The sequence below is a fragment of the Dunckerocampus dactyliophorus genome, chromosome 9 (assembly GCF_027744805.1).
Source record: "Dunckerocampus dactyliophorus isolate RoL2022-P2 chromosome 9, RoL_Ddac_1.1, whole genome shotgun sequence".
In the NCBI taxonomy this organism is placed as follows: Eukaryota; Metazoa; Chordata; class Actinopteri; order Syngnathiformes; family Syngnathidae; genus Dunckerocampus; species Dunckerocampus dactyliophorus.
Window position 1 is genome coordinate 14,368,662 of NC_072827.1, and position 19,574 is coordinate 14,388,235.

A 19,574-nucleotide genomic window follows, 5' to 3' on the forward strand; every position below is an offset into this window, starting at 1 on the left:
TTAGGGTTCATGAGGTTCTGTTGCCTTGTGTCTCCTGTGTAGCAAACGGGGACGTTACAGCTTTACAAGACTCAAAGGAACAACAAACAATTCCTCTCCTTTACAGCTAATGTGAAAAAACTATGTTTCCCCACGCTGTAACTGCTGCACTTCATTCATTTTCCACCATTTTTCTTGGGTCAGGAGAGCAGGAGCCTACCCCAGCTGACTATGGGCAGGTGGCAGTGTACACCCTGGACTGATCTGCTTACGAAATGATCATCTTAGTGACAAAGTGCATTGTAAATCAAATCTATTATTATTATTACAAAGCCAAGTAGCTTATTTGTCAGTGTCATAATATTCACTGATTAGACAATTTATGCAGTTTGCTTAAATCAGGGGTGTCCAAAGTGCAGCCCGGGTGCCATTTGTGGCCTGCAGCACTTTATAGAAACAAACTTTAACACAAAACCCAACAAAAAAATACATATAAAAAGCACAATTGAAAGCGAAAAGCTGAAATATCGATACAAATAACTAATAATGACAAAATGTATTTTCTTTAAACATGTACAGTATATTTACATATAGTAAATGTAATTTTTGGGGGATGTCAAATTTGTTCATCAATTGCGATTCATTAACTGCAGTCATATTTAGAGTGTTTTTTTTTAATCACATGAATCAAATTTTTACAGTTTACATTTTCTGTATGCATGTTGTCTTTTTATTTGAAAAAAAAATCTGTTTTACGTGTTGGGCTGCTTGCGCTTGAGTTGTTGGGGGTGGAAAACAATGGTCAGTGGCACCCTGAAGTGGACATTGACTGGCTGTCATTGTGTTTGGGCTTGTTCAGCATTAGCTGATAGATTCCCATTGCAGTTGGGAGGGCAAGGTGAGGAGCGATGAGTCGCGAAAATGGAGAATCAAGTGAGAGTTGTCGGTCCAATGAATGGAGAATGATTAGATCAATTAATTACAGATAATTAATCTTATTTTTTTCATCCCTTGAAGGTCTTTATCCTACATATCTTTTGTTTCAGCCGGATGTTGAGATCCTTCCGTTTGAATGGGTTGAACTTGAGCTTCCCCTTAGTCACCTTGCAATCATTATGATTTAAGTCTGCATATTAATTTGATACCAAATTGAAAGGAAAAGTTTAAGAAACACGATAAAGCAGTATCCTAAGTACAAAAATACATACAACCAGTGGGAATCCCCACGCACTCATCCTGACACGCACATACTGTACATTACAGAATATTACATATACCTTTGTTTTTCAATATTTCTCTACTGATACGCCAGAGTCAACCACGAAACAGCGATCATTTATTCATTAATACATTTTTGAAAAAACGCGATAGAGCAAGGGAGCAATAATCGTGCCACGCTATTGCAAGGGACGACTGCAGTACAAGACTTCTACATTTGTGACCTGTAAAAAAAATAAAAATAAAAAGTTGATTTGTATTTCATTAATGACACATTCATTTTGAAATATATTTATACACATTTTTTTATGTATATGTCTATTTTTTCAGTTCACTAAGCTGCCCAGTGTGGACAGCCACTTTAGTTAGCAACTTAAATTTTCTTTTTTTGCTCAAAGTAATACACATATAATTTCAATCCAACTGGCTATTTTTAGGGAATAAAACTAAATAATTGATTTTCGAAACCAAAAACAGGCAGATTTACACATGAAAAAAAAAACCCACAGGAGACCTCCATTGTAAGCATTTATTTCAACATTCAAGATTGACTAAATATCACAAGCACAAGGTATTTAGTACAGATTCATCAGCAGCAAAATGTACGGCAACATCATCTGGGCATGTTTATTGCTGTATGAAACATGATTTAAGTTGCAGCTTTGTGTTTAGCAAATGTGATTGCTGTAGCAAAACATCCTGTCCTATAAGACCACATCCTCTTACATACATGAGAATAAGAGGTCCAGAGTCATTCAGCAACAAATATCTTAGGAAACTAGCAGCTTTGTAAAGATCCATATGTGAAACTGTTCCGAAAGCTCCACTCACGAGGCCTCCCACCCTCTTACGTCATATATCATGTCATCTCTCCTCACTTCAAAGCCAAGAACCAACCACAAAAACTCCAATAAACCAAAAGTGCTCAAGTAGCAAGTGCGTGAGAAGAAGAATCAAAGAAAACGATCCTACGTACCAGCCGGTGGTACTACTCAGTATTTGTTTCACTTATAGTTACTTCAAAATGTCGATGCATTGTGTCACTTTCTTCACCTAAAATGAAAATTAAAGTTATTGCACTTGGCAAAACCCGACAAATGACATGTCTAAAGTGGAAGGTTTTGCATCAGGATATGTCCTTCACCTAAACCTGCATGAACACAACAGGTTAGAAATGAATGAGATACAAGCTATGTCCGCATGAACGCGGATCTTTTCAAAAAACTCACATTGTCTGCCCACATAAACACATTCAGCGGTTGTCATGCATATTTGGGCCAATCAGAAGTCCTGAAAAACCAACCACAATTGACTTGGTCCCGCATTATAACTCCTCTGTTCATCAACATAGTGACATATTAGATGCGCAATAATGTGTTCATCATCTGTAAACCCAGCGATCGCTTACACGGAGCCCAGGAAAATCTTTTTAATCACGCGTGTGTAACGGCTATTGTTTCCGTTTAGCCTTTCTTCCTGCTTCTTTGGACCGCTTTGCAATTGGAGAAGTAGTCAATGATCCCACAATTTAAAATTCGTTACATATTTCCTTACAGCGCTGGACTCTTATCATCAATGAGGAAGATCCAGAAAAGAGCAGAGGATGAAAATCCCCAGAGTCTATATGGCAGTGGCCGTGCCCCTTCTCTAGAAAGTGAAAGTCAAGTTTGTGTAGAAACAAGTTAAGCTTGTGTGAGTGAGAACAATGAACCTATCGTGTCTCTCCCTGTATTTTTCTATCAGTTGCATGTAAGTGCTGCGCAACTGTAACGTGCATCAGTGTGTGTGTGTCCTCTTTGTGTCCTGAGGGCCTCTATGAGAAGTTATTAGACTCACAATGCGCTGAGCTATTTGAGTTCTTGAATGTCTCTTGATTTCAGTCTGCTCCCGGCACACTGAAATGTCAGTAAAAGCACAGCTCTCAAGTTGAACAGACATGCCCTGACATGTAAGCATGTCAAGCTGACATACACCTGTTCAAGGAAGGTATATAAGCGCTGTTAGCAAGTCAGGATTTTCATCATACATCGCTTGTCCCATGTCTCTAACAATTCTGCAATGTGATGATCCCAGCTCGATATAAAGTTGTCTGTTACAGTCCTCCTCCATCTAGTAGTCCGTCCTTTCACCGTGTCTCGTGTCCATTGCCATTCTATCACTATTAGGCTGTGTTCACGCTGAAGGTCAATTTCGATTTTTTTTTGCTCATATCTGGCCTGTATCTAATTTTTCATGTCAGTGTGAACAGTACAATTCCGATTTTTTCAAATGCGACTCAGCCCTTAAATGTAGATTTAAATCCGACACATATCCGATGCTACTGCAGTCTGAACGGTCAGGTCGCATATATCCGACGTATACGTCGTAACTTATCGTACAAGACTCGGATAAAAGTGCTTACCGATGGAGGCAAAAGTTATACTTTCGACTTTTTTGTTTCATTTTTATATAAAAAAATAAACATTAGGCATGTCCGATATTATTGTCCGACACTGGCATAAAAATGATATATCAAGTTATGTCAGGATCATTTTTTCTGCCTATGAGGATATGGGCACGAGTGATGACATCCTGCTCCACACCAGCTCGGTATGTCCGCAGTCTGGAATTATTTCCATCCATCCATCTTCTATGCCGCTTATCCTCACTAGGGTCGCGCGCGGGTATGCTGGAGTCTATCCCAGCTGACCTCAGGCGAGAGGCGGGGTACACCCTGGACTGGTCGCCAGCCAATCGCAGGGAATTATTTCCTAGTTTCACAATTTGCGGTGCTTGTAAAGCGCTGCAAGGGGTGAGTATGGTGTTTTCATTTAACACTGCTAATCTAATATTAAAGTTTCATATTTGGCACTTTACTTTGTTGTTATACGGATGTTTGTGCCACATAGAAATGTGCAGCTTTCCAAATCATGTATCATTGCCAGTATTAGTTAATTGTACTCATATTTGTGAATTTATTAAGTATTAACTAATTAATTTATTAACTGTCTTACTTGTTGATAGGTAGGAGAACATGTTTTTTGCGGTGACTATTGGTCGTGATTTTTTTTTTTAGATTTTGTTGAGACAAAATGTTGCAAGTACTGTAAATATGGCACTTGTTCCATAACATTCATTGCATGTTGCAGTATTTAGCAGTGTTGGTGAGATAAATCCAGTTCATTCCACAAGTTGTGACCTGACATTAGTTTGAGAGAGGGAAGAGCTGCTGCTAAAATCGGTATCAGTTGATATCGGCAATGAAGTGCTGGACAATAAATGTAAATGTAAATGAAGGCCCTGACAACCTTTTCTGTTATGTCAAATGACCATAATCTGGTATTTCCTGTCTAAGTAAATTGGATACCTCAGTACAATTAACACCGCTAAGCCTAAACTGCTAACATTGGTAGAATGTGAGTGTTGCTGTTGAACGACCTTGAACAAATGATGACCCGATCGTGGTGCTAAAATAAGTCTAATGATGTTTGACAGATACTCATCCTAGCTACCTACTTGATTTGGTAGAAACTGGACATGGTGACGTAATCCTCCTCTTTTTGATTCACTCCAATGACGTAAGGCGTTGACCTTCCACTGCTACATCCCTGATTAGGAGCAGCATCCTCTTCCAGCAGCGACCTGGAGCTCTGCAGGCTGGAGGCTTCATCAGAGGAGCTGCTGTTGAGCTGAATGGAAAGCTCCAGTTCTTCAGTGTTGGCGCTGTCATCAGAGCTTTGGTGGGAACAGGGATGATTGGCTGCAGGACGGATCAGCATGTCTGGTTCCTGCTCGTTTTTTTCCACCGGTGGGTAGATTTTAAGAGCACTGAACTCCTCGGGTTTTAAGTTGAGAAGAAGAGAACTCTGAAAACCAAGAAAAAAAAAAGTCTTCACTTTCGAGGCACATGTGAAACCAAATGATGTCAGTCCGTTGTCGTGCTGCTCAGAGTAAAACTCACTTTATTGGTTTTACAGTTCTGCACCAGTGTGGGTTTTGGATGTAGAATGTTGGGCCATATGTACGGGAAGATTCTGCGGAAAGATGATCATTTTCATTTTTAAAATGCACTTTTACAAAACGCGTGGACCAGAAAAGAGAATTCACCTACTTTTTCCAGAAGAAAAGAAAGCCTAACGTCAGCACGGCCCACGGGATGAAACACACAATCAGTCTTTTCATCATCTCCTCTGCATAATCTCTTTGTGAATGGACTTTTGTCAAGTTGAGCATCGGAAACGGTAGTTATTGTCTTGTGTCTTGTCCAAAACAAAAACAGAACAAGCTTTTCTCACCATCAGGAATGGAGAAGTTAAAGGCGTAGCTCCACTCACTCCAGCTACCCTGCAGAGACCTGAGCGGCATCGCTCGCACTTTGACGTGGTATTTGGAGTTTTTAAGAAGGTGCTCCATGTTGACAGTCATCGTGTCTGATGATGACACATTTTCAATCTGGAGGAAAAGGGTTTGACATTCTTTGATCTCATGGTGAACGTGGACACCACAGCTCCGATGGATGGTTACCATCATTTTGTCGGATGTCCAGATGACCAACTGAAATAGCTGATTTTCAATTTTCAGGTATTCCTTCTGGTACGGCGTCCGAATGTGAAACACAGCCTGGTTTGACTCATGGTTGACAGTCACATTCCACACCTCGGGGCTTCGAGGTTTAACTGCAGGGACAGAACCGGATCAGGACATGCAAATCAACTTAGTAGTTTAGTCTCCAATGCCTCAGTTTTTGTATGATTTTTGCTGAAAATTTTCACCCAAAATTCAATATACCGTACACCGTCTCAGTTATCGTACAAACTGTTGTATTTTACCCTTTGGTATGTTGACTGTTTTGGTAATAAAGATGTCTTGGATCACACACCCAACACCAAATCTTGCCATACTTAGTTTACACAATACTACGGGATTCTGTAAGGCACATTCATTTGGCAAACTCAATTGAAAATATTACACAAACTGGTCCGTCTGCTGCATCAGCAGTATGTTCTATCCTGGCGACAGAAGAAATCAGGGAAGCCAGCATGTTTTTACTACATGTTTTTTGTTTTTTTTGTACATGGAGCTTGAAGGACATATCCTGTAATTCAGGTTCTTGGACGTAAAACCGGTGATGCAGCTACAGCAGCTGATCAAGTCCAGTTGATAACGGTTTAAGTTGAATGGTGATTTTAGCAGGACAATGAACGTTCATAGTTCACATTTACCTATGAAACTGATAAATAAAATACTATTATCTGATAAACCAGACCTAAATCTCTATTAAAAGGCACATTAATTGCTTAATAACTACTTAATTTCAATGAAAACACATGACATCCAAGTATGCAGAAGAACAATCGTGAAAACGGCAAATACAGACACTCAAAATAAATAATTATAGTCAGTATGACCTCTTATTGACCCAGGATATACATTGAACGTTCATCCCCCACAATTCACAAACTGGTCATTCCATAACTTTGCCGATAAAGCCATGTATTGTATTTCATTTACTGTATGCTTTGGGGTTTTCTTGTGAAATTTCTTCTAATTTTTAGCTTTGTCTGAAGGTTTTATACCAGAAAGGACGTTTTGGAACTATTCAAAATACCCTTTACTTGAAAAACATTCACCCGTGCACAAATGCACAAACCATATCCTACCCAACCAGTGGTTGGCTTTAGATAGTCTAGCAAACAAATAAAACCCAAACAGTTAAAATGTTACATTTACATTTTTTTTACTGATAAAATCCAGCCACAGGTTCCAACAATGCTATCGAACCGGCTTGAAGTACCACAACAAGAAATCATTTATTCATTCATTCATTGGTCCATTTAGTAATAACTAAGCATGTGAACAGCTGAGAAGTGCAATGTGCCCGTGTCATGTGTGGGGGTCATATGCGATTTTGACTACCATTTTCAACCAAAGTTAAATTACAACAAACACACAAGAACCTGAAAAATCCAGTAGTTACCTGTTCTAGACTTTCTAAGAAACACAAAAAAATCGACCTATTGGGATTTTACTGACTTCAGTGTTGATATATGAAGTTTAGTGAAACAAGTTTGCAAGTTCTTTGATTTCGGTTGCCTGATTGCCAGACCGATTTACACATTTACTGACTATGCAAAAAAAAAAAAAAAAACACTTGCAGGTTTGTTTTTGGGACAGCTAAAAGTGGTGTCGTAATTTTACCACAGTGGGTTTTACAGTCTTTTAAGTCCTTCCGGACTCAGCTGCTGCCGACAATTTTAAAAATGGTGGTATAAAGTCCAACAATTCTAAACAGCATTTTCAGTGTTATAAAGAGTTACCGATTTTATTCATCTGGATGGATTTTGTGACAGTTCCGCCCCTTCTCAAGTGGATGGTCAATTTGAGACGGGCCAGAGGATTCAAATCAGCGGACGTGATGGTGTCTCCGGGCACTGGTAAACATCTGTCCACTTGCGGGTTTTGGTAAAAACTGGTAAAAAAATAATAATAATAAAATAAAAAGCAAATGACACGAAGCAGTAAAAACATGAATCATGCTGATAGCAACCAAATGTCAGCAAAAACACTTAAATTAGGGGTGTCCAAACTTTTCCCACCGAGGGCCACAGACTGAAAAATGAAAGGATACTAGGGTCACTTTGATATTTTGTAAAACAGAACATGTACATATGCTAAGAAGTTTTTTATATATATATATATATTTCAAGAAAAAAAATGCATCTCAGCTGTGATATAGGTGAAAAAGTCTATTATTAGTATCAACTTTGGTCTTTGCTCTTTTTTTTTCTACATTTTTGCTGTTTTTTTTTAATTTTCCAAATATTTCAACTTCTTAAATAATTTTCATAAATTTTCTTCTATTTTCTTCTCATAATATTGATTTTACAAAAACATTTTTTCTTTATCATTTCAACGCTATGCTATTAAAATGACATTTTTCCTCATATTGCAAGTTTAATTCTAACTTTTTTCTCATTTGCTGTTTTGTTTGTCTCTCATATTATGACTTTGAATTGTATTTTCTTTTTTTCCTCTAATATTTCACCTTTATATGCCACTAAAATGTCATTTTTCCTCATAATATTATGTTATTCTCGTAAAATTACTTTTCTCATTAGATACTTTAGAACTTTTTTTTTTTTAATTTGGACTTTACTGCTGATTTTTCTTTTTTGCCGTTTTTTGTTTTAAGTTTTCTTGTTAAATTATACCATCAATAAAAAAATCATCTATGGCTGCAAATGGCCCCCGTGCCACGCTTTGGACACCCCTGGCTTAACTAGTCATTGACTAAACGTCGTTTAGCTTCAAATATAAAAACATTCACCACACAGTCATCGACTCCACTCCGTCATCCTCGTCTTCATCATCCTCATTCCTGCTGCCAATCAGTTTGCAGGTTAAACTGCTTTCTGTCGTGCTGATGTGAGACATGCAGCTGATTCTGGACTCGGAAACTTGGGCAAAAAAAACATTTTTATTTAACAAATGAACAAAACAATATTTAAAAAAAAAAAACAACTTCAAATCAATGTAGTAATTGCAATGGACATGATATGCTGTGTGTGGATGAAGGATGCAGCAAGAAGCACTCAGCCAATGAAAGCAATAGCTAACATGAAATAGAAGTTGACAAATGCATCTTGTGAAAAAACATAAGGGTTTTTGGTTTTTCAGGTTCTTACTATTACATATTAGAACTATATGCCTGAAAAGCTAAATGATATATTATTTAATTCAAATAGAAACATTGATCAAATGGGATGTCTTAGACCATCTTTACACAGTATTATGCCCTTATTACATTATAATGTGCTTCTTTATAGAAAAATACTCCCTAATGTATCATATGTTATTGTTTTTCATTCACTTTATAAAAAAAAATGATTCATTATTGCGGTATAGGACCTGAAGTTCTTTTGCCATTGATCAACTACTAGAACTGTTTTCCTTTCTCAGGGCATTGAATTGATCACAACTGGACTGTTCAAGTTGTCCTAAAAGACGTTTCGCCTCTCATTCGAGCCGGCTTCAACAGTTTATGCTCAGAGTAGACTAGATAGGACAGCTGTAGTCTGAGGGGTGATGCAGAATCCAAAGTATTATCCTCTAACGTAGAGGCACCCCGAAACAAGAACGGTTTCGGCCGCGCAAAGCAACAGTCGTAAAGGTACAATTTAGTGAAGCCTTTAGTGAAGGCAATGACAGTCGTTTGGTCATGGTCGCCCTGTGAGGGAGAGGTGGTGTTGCAGACCTTATCCTCTGTTCAGAGATGGCCTCCCTCACTCCATGTTTAAAACAGTCGGTCTTCTCTGTCCAGAATATTTACATTTTGTCCTCAAAAGGAGGCGAAAAGCCTTCTACGACTGCGATCGATTCAATGCCCAGAGAATACAATAACCTGGATGAACAGGCAAAATTGTAACAGGCATAAAGTAAATCAATATAATCACTTTAAATATATTGTCAAAACATAAGAACTAAAACACCTTAGTTAACTATAACTGTTAATTCATTAACTTGGTGATTGATTATCGTCATTCTTTGGAATTTCCAGCAATCTCCAATTCAAAGCTCTTTCAAGAGTCTCAATAATTCAGCTTGATCTATTCTGTTGAACTAATATCAATGCATGAAGTCACACAGCATGGGTGACACACTGCAACTGCCTTGTTATACCGAATAAATAAAGCAGTCTTGCTCTCACCCAGGTCAGCGCCTCCGTCTCCGCTTTGAGCCAGACTTGCTGCTGGCAGCAGTAGCAACAGCAGCAGCTGAGCCATCCAGCAGACAAACAACATTTCTGTGTTTGTCTTCTTCTCTGATGATTTCGCCGCATCTGACGGCTCGTCTTGTCAGGGAGGAAAAGGAGGAGTTGACCAACTCTGACAGAGCAGCGCATCAGACAGCAAGTTCATTAGCATCCTTCTTTGAGCTGCTGAATGGGAGTAGTCTGCAGTGTTGGCTGTAACGGCGTTTTTGTTGTCCAGTAAAGGGTAGTTAATTCATTACGACAGTGGAACCTTGGTTTGCGTCATTCATTCGTTCCAGGAGAACCGACTCAAACCAAAACGCACTCTAACGGACTCAATTTTCACATAAGAAATACAGTCTTCCCTCGTTTATCGTGGTTAATTGGTTCCAGACTCGACTGTCATAAGCAAATTTCCGCAAAGATATTTATAAAAGGAATATTTTTGTAGTTAGAGCATAGAAAACCTGTTTACGACCTTCTAGGTACCGTTTTTAACACTATTAGAGCCCTCTAGACATGAAATAGCACCCCTATAGTCACCTTTACGCTTTATTGCCCATTATAGCAGACATAATAATAGAAAATAAGCCATTTAAGACGTGTTTGTGTGTATCGCAATAAATGTGTTCCAGACATGTGGACAGAAGTGTCATTGCGGGTTCAGAGTTGAGTTTTAGCTTAGCATGGGTTACGGCTGCAACAGTAGCCCATGATTATTGTGCCTAAGACACGCGCCATATTGCACGGTAACTGGAAAATGCACGCAAACCGAGCCTAAATTTTGACGTAAGTTTTTCCAACGTCAACCAAAACAAACACGCAACCAGTCACAGTTACCAACAGTGAAATGTGGTGCGCTGTTATGGACTGACATCTATAACAACAATCTGGATGTTGCTTCAGTCCCCATTGTTCACAAGTACTACACAGGAAGCTAACTAGCTAGTCATGTGGTTGTGGTTGTTGCCCCTTAGGGTTTTGCCTGAGAATTGCAAGTCACGAGGTCAACTTAACCGAACCCTCTCTCAAAAGGCACTGCCACTACAAAGCTAAATTCCAATTCTTTCGCATATTTTTTTTCCCCAAAAAGTACTACAAAAGTTATTTTGGTAACTGGTAACTCATCACATTTATAAAGAAGCAGGTCCGTTACTCATTCATTGGGTTTTGTTGTGTCGTGGACCCCACGCAGAGTTGCCACAAAAATATAGAAATTCTTGAATGCAGTCCAGAAAGTTTCAACACAAGGCGATGGGGCAGAAGGCACACCATGGAGCAGTCCAAAAACAAAAGAACTCCCAAACATGGCTGGGGGAGGCCACGGCCCACTGGGCAGTAGTCAGAAGTCCAAAACAGTGCAGGGCTCAAACCACCAGGAAAAAAAAAGGCAGCGGAATTAAATGGTGGAAAAGGTTTACATACAGAGGAAGTGCGGCTGTCTGAATGCCAGGGAAGACCAAGGAAGAATCCAGCAATACTCAGCTGACAGCAGTGAGCTTAAGTACCGTAGCTGCTGCAATCAATTACAGGTGTGCCCAGTGGAACCGCCTCCTGCCAGAGAAGGGGGTTCTGTGGGTAAAAAAAAGAAAGAGGAGGAAAAGGCACGGATAAACACAATCACTTTTTTTTCCCAAAGTAACTAGCAACTGTAAGTAATTACTTTTTTAAAGTCAGACATGACCAATATCTGTAAAAAACAGAAGAAATAATGCAAAGTTATTATTTACAGTCATGTACACTTCCTGTTATGGTTTGATGGCTGTTTGGTGATTCTTTAGTTAACTGGCAGGATTACACAAACACGACATAGCTGATTTCTGTGACACTACAGACACAACAGTCTACTTGCATTGGGTTCAAGTGGGGGCAGTGGACCGGTCAGGTCCAGTGATGTGATGAAACAAGCTTGTGTTGTGTAGTCGTTTCGTAATGCACGTTAGCGCCACCTACAACACTGGAGAGGAACTGTATCTTCAGGCACATGTTGGTTGGGGTTGTTCAGCCTTGGCTGCGATCTGTGCCGACTGATGATATTCAATTTATTTGACACCCCAGTAGTCCATAGAGAGATTGCTAACACAAGACTACAGATTCCACCATCGATTCCACGGTCTGTGCAAATACAAGTACATACAGTCGTCCCTCGCAATATCGCAGTGCTATGCAGTATTCTGGTCACTAGGCGGCAGTAATGACACAAATCATTGAGACCTTACATTACATTACCTTAGCACTGCATGAGGTCAGCCATGGCATGCCCGACATGATAGAGCAGGAATAGGGAATCTATGTCTCGGGAGTAAGTAAACGTCCCTCCTTCGATCAAATAGCTAATTCTGGCTAGTGAACCCTTTTGAAGAGGATGGCGAAAAGAAAAAATGATACGGACTACGGTGCAAAACCATGCAGCACCAGAAGCCGCATTAACGGTAAGAAGTATTTTATTCGTTATTGGATAGCTTCAGTATAGCATCAGTATTAAAAAGAATAAATTCAGAGACTTGTTACTGTATATTCTAAAATTGTTGGTCTTGTTTAGAAATTTAATTGTATTCAATGTAAAAAAAAAAATATGATATGGCTCTCATGGAAATCCATTTTAAAATATGTGGCTTTCATAGCTCTCTTAGCCAAAAAGGTTCCTGACCCCTGTGAGATAATAAAAAAAAAAGTTCCCCTCCCATCCTGTGTGGAAGTGGTAGGTTTTTGGCTTTTTAAGTTTAAAATAAATAAATTCAAGGCTAATTGGTTAGCTTGCTAGCTTTCTAGCTAGCGGCCGTGTCGTGTCCCTGCAGCGTTGCAATGTGGTTTAAACAATGAATAATAGAAGTGTGAAGGTGACTAAAGGGGCGTAACTTCATGTCTACAGGCTGTAATAAAGTTAAAAAACGCCTTAAGAAAGTCAAATATACGAAAATATGTTCATATTTATTTACATGATATGAAGTAGGAAATCAAACTTCCCGTTTCCTGTAGAGATCTGATTTATCAAGAGTCCGTAAGCTCTTGAGGCATGGACAGTTCTCCTCAGTGCTCCTTAATAAAAGCAAAGAACAACACACATTTCCAACTGAATGTTGTGGACAACAGTTCAGTCTTGATAGTTCAGTATGATGTTTGCTTTCGGACATGCTGTTACATTGTTGTTGTATTGCCGTTATTTGTTAGACATTCATATCAACTGGCATATCAACAGCTTGGTTAACTTAGTCGCCACGGTTTCCTGCACTAAATATTTGGTTTAGTTTCGCTCCACTGGAGGTTTCTATGACGCACGCAATGCTGATAAATGATGGCTCAATAGCTTTTGCTTTTATTGTTTGTGCGAAAACAGAAACCCCCGCAGTAAGAGTATAAAAGTAAAATGATAACATTTTAATGACACAAAAATTAGACAGATGTCCATTCTGATAAATCAGCATCAACATAAAAATAGAAAGTCAAGAAAATTCAAGAACGTGTACAAACCATGTCTGATTGTATAATTTCCACCAGGAGATGATCATAAATAACAGGAAATTGCGTTATTTCAGGACATTTTGCATAGTGCAAAGGTCTGAACCGCACTGCGCTTTAAGCTTGATGCATCTAAGGAAAGTCTAAAGGGTGAGAACAAATCTAGTCTTCATGTTTTGTAGTTTTCAGTTCAGGAGAGTTCAGTAATCCAAAATTCAATATAGAAATAAAGGATTGTTTGGTTAAAAAATGACATAGGGAGGACTGAAGCTCACTGCAAAGTAAACAGACTCCAGAAACCCGCCCCCGCCAAACCACACGCCTGAGGTTTGTATCTCGGCTCAGCATCGCAGAACATCTTCAGCTGTGGTTTTAGTGTTTTAGTTGCCTCACTCCCCTGCACTGTTAAGAATCTGATGAGCCACCTGTTTACACGAACTGATGCACCTCTGTAGGCCTCAACTTGCTGAGACAGAAGAATTGCAGTCAAAGCAGGAGAGTTGAGGAATATGTAACCGAGTTTATTCGAAAGGAACTTCCTGATGGTTTACGACAGGGATAACAAAATGGCGGCCCGCGGGCTGAGTCTGGACCCAGAAACCGTCAAATGTGGACCTGGATCTATACTCAGTAAATTATTTAAGTGTGTTAAGTTTTGACGCGAGGCTCCAGCATACCCCCCAGTGAGGATAAGCGGCACAGAAAATGGATGGATGGAAGTTTTAACGGGGCGCTTTTATTGCAAACCTGTGATATTTTTTAGACTTTACGGTACTTTAGTAACTCCAATGACCAACATAAGCCACCCACTCAGCCAATCAAATCTTTGCATTGGTGCCAAACTCTAAATACAACAGAGAAAGATGAAAAAGGGGAGAAACTAAGTGACTGACATGGAAGAACAAGTGAGGCATGCAAGAAAAGAAGATAGAAACGAGTGATTGATACGGATAAAGAGGACAACGAGATGTGTGAACGTTGCCTAGCAATGGTGGAGGGACAAGACAAGTGAGCTGGAGACAACAAAAAAATAAACGTACAGCGCTCTGAGAAGAGAAGAGCGGACAGTGTTTTCAACCCAGAATGTTCTTCCTTCTCTAGAAGCGCAAAACCAGTTATATGCTCAGAGACTGTGGCGCTCATAAAAAGTAACAATGTGAAAATACAGGTTTTTCACCAAGTATACCCACTCAAATCTGAACTCAGGTCACAGAAAATAGGCAGCCTCAGAGCACAGTAATGGCTGTTACTTCTCCATAGCCTTTCTTCACGGTTCTTTGGACTGCGTTGATCTCGGAGAAGTAGTCAATGATCACACATTTTAAAAGGATTTCAAACTGTATTAAAAAATAAGAGCAATATATTTGGTTAAGCGCTGGACTCCTTTCATCAATGAGGAAGGAATGTCTAGATAGTGAAAGTTAAGTTTGTGTAGATGTGATAGTTAAGCTTGTGAGAAAAATGCATTCATTGTGTGTCTCCCAGTGTTTTTCCATTAGTCGTATATGTGTTGCACAACTCCGATTGTGCTATGTGAGTGTCTGTGTGTGTCATGTAAGTTGTGTGTGTCCTGAAGGCCTCTATGAGAGGTTATTAGACTGACAATGCACTGAGCTTTTAGACTGAATCTAGTGTGTAGTGTAATAATAATAATATCTAACAGTACATTATCAACAATCTACAATCCACTGGTTGTAGATTAAGCAAACATAGGTTTGCAGGATTAGTGGTCCCACCAACTAACCAGTCCCTCATCACCTAAATCTGACCAGAACTCGGCTCACAGGACCAAGTGGGGGGTAGGTCACTGTTGATGCACTACACTGCTGATGGGAATGTTATACAAACTTCATGTCAAAAAACTGAATGAAATGCTCGTCCACTAGATGGCAGGAGGTAATAATTAAGCTGTGTACCCCCCTGTTGTCATTCATACGACAGTTTTGTTTGTGGTGTGATTTTGTAATGTAAAATATGTGCTTTGGTGCAGTAAAGGTTGGGAAACACTGCATTAGTAAACGTTCAGTTTACCACCATGTAGACATGGAGCTGCTTCCTGTTAAGGGTGGCGTACGATGCCATCATGCATGCTGCATCTATTTTCATCAGCCATCATGTTGACGTCTTTATCATGAAGCCACAAGGCAAACTCGCAGAGTGTCGAGTATTCAGAGAAGCCGCACCAAACTGGGAGAGTCTTTGAAGATGGCGCTCTGATGGCGACATGGCGACATGTGTGTGCTGTGTGAAAGCAGCTTCCTGCATCTCCTTGTTTTTGCTTTCAGTTGTACTTGGTGCTCATCACATGCGTGAGCAGCTTCAGCGCCTTTGTCACCACATCCTCTTCCTGGATTTATCTTCATCAAACTCACAGCACACCGTCGTGTCGCGACGCCATCGCCTCTTTGTTAATGATTTCACAGCAATGGTAGTCTGGTTACAACCAAGCTTTTATTACACTCGTTTCTGGAATCTGAGGTTACGGGTTGTTTTAAGGCATCCATCCATCCATCCATTTTCTATACCGCTTCATCCTCATTAGGGTCGCGGGGGCATGCTGGAGCCTATCCCAGCTGACTTCGGGCGACAGGCACTTTTAAGACAGTGGTTCTCAATTATTTTCTGTCATGCCGCTGGGGGACAGAAATGTTTTTGCTGATAATATCTATTTATTTATGTGTTTTACAAACTCAACTTGAAACTGAAACCAGTGAAATGCAACAAAATGGAGAGCAATGAAGCTGACAAATTGCTGAGTATGACAAATTCATACATGTTGGCAGGTCTGCACAACACTTTTTTTAGCTGCATTCGTTGATCTAAACCAAATTAGCAGGTGTGAATGCATCGTTTGACCCCGACGGTTTGTTCCATGTGCTGTCTGGGGAAGGGGAAGTTGATACGGTCCTCTGACTGTAATTAATCCCTTACGGGACACCCAGTTAAACATCAGTTATTTTCAATACAGCTTATCTCGTTCAGGGTCACAGGAATGGTGGAGACAATGCCAAAAGTTCTCCTCCCTTTTTGTGTGGAAGTGGTAGGTTTTTGGCTTCTTAAGTTTAGAAGAAATAAATCTGAAGCTAACAGGTTAGCTCACTAGCTAGTTAGCTTGCTAGCTAGCAGCAGTCACGAGCCCGCGCAACTGTCCCTGCAACTGTATTTAGAAAGTCATTTCTGTGCACCAACTATTAAAATATTCCATTTAATAACATTGAATCCTATATTGCGGAAGCTCAATTATCACGGTCGCGAGAGGGAACTGTATATTTAAAAATTAAATTCTGTATTATTAGTTAATAGTATCAACATTTCAGCTTTTTTTTGTTGTGTTAAGCCTTTTACTCAATTTTTCTCATTTTTTCTGTTTTTTTTTTTTATTTTATTCCTACAGTGTGCCACATTCCAATAAAATACAAGCCACGCGCTGCAAATGGTTCCTGGGCCACACTGTGGACATCCTTGCTTTTAGACCTCGTTGTCAGGGTTAAGAACATGATGTGACCTTAACTCTTAGCAATTACAACTCTTGTTGACTATTTAGCTTGTTAGCTTCTTTTGTTGCAAACATAGTGATGAGGCTTGAGCTAAGGAAGAATTCAAAACATTCTTGGTGCAGTTTGTAATAAAGGTGCATGGATTTATAACGTTGTGGAAACAACAGCAAAAAACGTCTCCTTGTCTTTCAGTTTATTTAGTAGTTGGCAACCAGTTTGGAGTAGCTCCACCTACAGGACTGGAGTGGAAGTGTAAAGGTTGTACCACTGCTCACATTTGCACCCATATGTCATATGAGTCTGTCTGGGCACAGAAAAGGGAGTGCCCGAGAGCCGAAAGTAAATGTCAAAGCTCAACCAAACCTTGCGTAGAACAAGGGAGAGTTATTTTTCTAAAATCATTACCAACTGTAGTAACAACTCTTGTGTCCTGTTTGCTACAGTAAACAAATGAACAAACCCTCCAGTTTCACTGCCCTTCCGACTCATTTCTACATCTAAGTGCAATGAGTTTGCAACATTCGTTCACGAAAAAGTTCAAGGTGTAAAAATGCAATCATTACCACAACACAAATAAGTTTTCTGCAGCCAGCTAGACATCTCGAGCGGACACATTTCATAACTGTCATTGCCACAACAGTCGAAGAGATCATCTGCAGTCTGGGTCCATCAACGTGCCGCCTCGATGAGTTATCCACTAGATTTCTGTGCTGAGCAGTTTGCTCACTCATCAGACTGGAACACTTTCAAAGGCCCTAAAAACTGCTGTCATTACGCCTCGTCTGAAAAAGAGCAGTATTGATGCCACAATACTGAACAACTATCAGCCCATATCAAACATGCCATTCTTGGGGAAGGTCTTAGAAAAGGTTGTATACCAACAGCTTACTGACTTTCTCCTCTCCAACAATGTGTTTGATACGTTCCAAACAGGTTTCGGCCCCACCACAGCACTGAGACAGCTCTGATCAAGGTGACAAATGATATCCGTCTGAACACAAATGCAGGCAAAGTCTCACTTTTAGTTCTGTTGGACCTGAGCACTGCCTTTGACACAGTTTATCATGTGATCTTATTACAGAGGTTATAAAACTGGGCGGGAATCTCTGGTACTGCTCTAAACTGGTCCAAGTCTTATCTGGAGGACAGGAAGTACTTTGTTGGAATTGGTAACTGTGTCTCAGCGCAAAAGGATATGACCTGTTGGGTTTCCCAGGGGTCAATCCTGGGACCCCTATTGTTCAATCTCTACATGTTTCCTGCAGGCCTACTAATACGCAGCTGCAATGTCACTCCATCAAACAGATCAGTGTGTGGATGCAAAACAACTTTCTCCAGCTAAACTCAGACAAAACTGAAATCATTGTCTTTGGCCCACAGAAACAAAGAGAAAGTATTATTAGCCACCTTGAGATTCTTTATCTAAAACCTAATCATCAGGAAATGTAGGGGTAATAATGGACTCAGATCTGAATTTTAAACAGCCACATTAAATCAATAACATTATCTTTTTACTACCTAAAAACATTGCCAAAATCAAGGGAATAGTGTCTAAGCCAGATTTAAAGAGACTAATCCATGCCTTTGTCTCCAGCAGGCTAGACTACTGTAACGGCCTTCTCACCGGGCTCTCTAAACGAGCAGTAAAACAGCTGCCGTACATCCAGAATGCTGCTGCTCGAGTCCTGACTAGAACCAGGAAATGTGACCATATTTGTCCAGTACTCAGGTCTCTGCACTGGCTTCCTGTTGCTCACAGAATAGCCTTTAAAACAGCTCTGCTTATGTACACGTTTTTTCATAGTCTTGCACCAAAGTACATCTCTGACATGTTAGAGCCACATAAATAAATGTTTTTATGGAACGATTTTATGAAGTGATTTTACCCTGCTTTACTTACCCTGCACTTTGAATTACTTTGTGTATGAATTGTGCTCTATAAATAAACTTGCATTGCCTTAAAAACATTTTTTTTAAAAGGAAATGTATTTAATGAATTAATTAATTATTATTTTTTTTAAATGATTTTTTTTTTTAATAATTCATTTGTTTTTTTAGACCAAAAATTCACAAATTTGAAGGTGCGCAGATACTAAATGGCAACTATGTGGCGATCTACTGCGGGTGAAAAATCAGGATGTAAAACCATATTGAGGATTTGAGTAGCACAGTGGATGAGTGGTTAGAACTGTTGCCTCACAGTAAGAAGGTTTTGCGTATCAGTGGCTATGACAGTGTTACCACCTGAGTTACAGGTAAACCACGGATGCGTGTGAGGCAGCTGCTTGCTCATAGACAGTTGGCACGGGCGACACTGTCGTGGGAATCCTCACACACACTCGCTCTCACTGCCTGCCAGCTCTGTTAAACGCCACACCAACAGTGTGTGAGTGAGTGGCACGATTGTGTTCATCTGAGGGGACTGGTTGTCATCAAACGTTACCTGTAATACAATAAAACGATGGTGCAGCTTAACGACATTTGAAACAATGCCATGGACATATCAATCAAAAGGTCCACTCGTGGTACCATTGTTTATACGATATTATTAATATTGGGACATGCGGTATCCATTATGGTCATAGATTGTGGCACAAGGAGGCGGTAGAGCTGTACTGCAGTTAGGAAAAGTCGTCAACTGTCTTCATGTTCCACAGGAAAGGACTCAGCTTTATGAAAGCAAAACAAAA

General features: G+C 39.8%; 1 protein-coding gene across 1 annotated transcript; it reads right to left on the reverse strand.

The window, feature by feature from the left end:
• Positions 1-484: 484 nt before the first annotated feature.
• Positions 485-18,605, reverse strand: il7r (interleukin 7 receptor). The gene is made up of 8 exons (XM_054786534.1): positions 13,400-18,605; positions 9,884-11,500; positions 8,504-8,633; positions 7,494-7,645; positions 5,472-5,852; positions 5,288-5,390; positions 5,138-5,210; positions 485-5,042 (listed from the first exon to the last, which is right to left on the reverse strand). Exons 2-8 carry the CDS (start codon positions 9,975-9,977, stop codon positions 4,689-4,691), a joined length of 1,287 nt encoding a protein of 428 aa, XP_054642509.1. The 5' UTR covers positions 9,978-11,500; positions 13,400-18,605; the 3' UTR covers positions 485-4,688.
• Between the last annotated feature and the right edge of the window lie 969 nt (positions 18,606-19,574).

Bases quoted from the DNA above. Each gene is read 5' to 3' on its own strand.
- il7r (XM_054786534.1), bottom strand. From the start codon at position 9,977: ATGTTGTTTGTCTGCTGGATGGCTCAGCTGCTGCTGTTGCTACTGCTG. The intron at 7,646-8,503 runs GTGAATGTTTTT...TTTTTTTACCAG, and splicing joins GTGGAGTCGATGACTGTGTG to TTTTTACCAAAACCCGCAAG. The intron at 5,043-5,137 runs GTGAGTTTTACT...CTTGGTTTTCAG, and splicing joins AGAACTGTAAAACCAATAAA to AGTTCTCTTCTTCTCAACTT.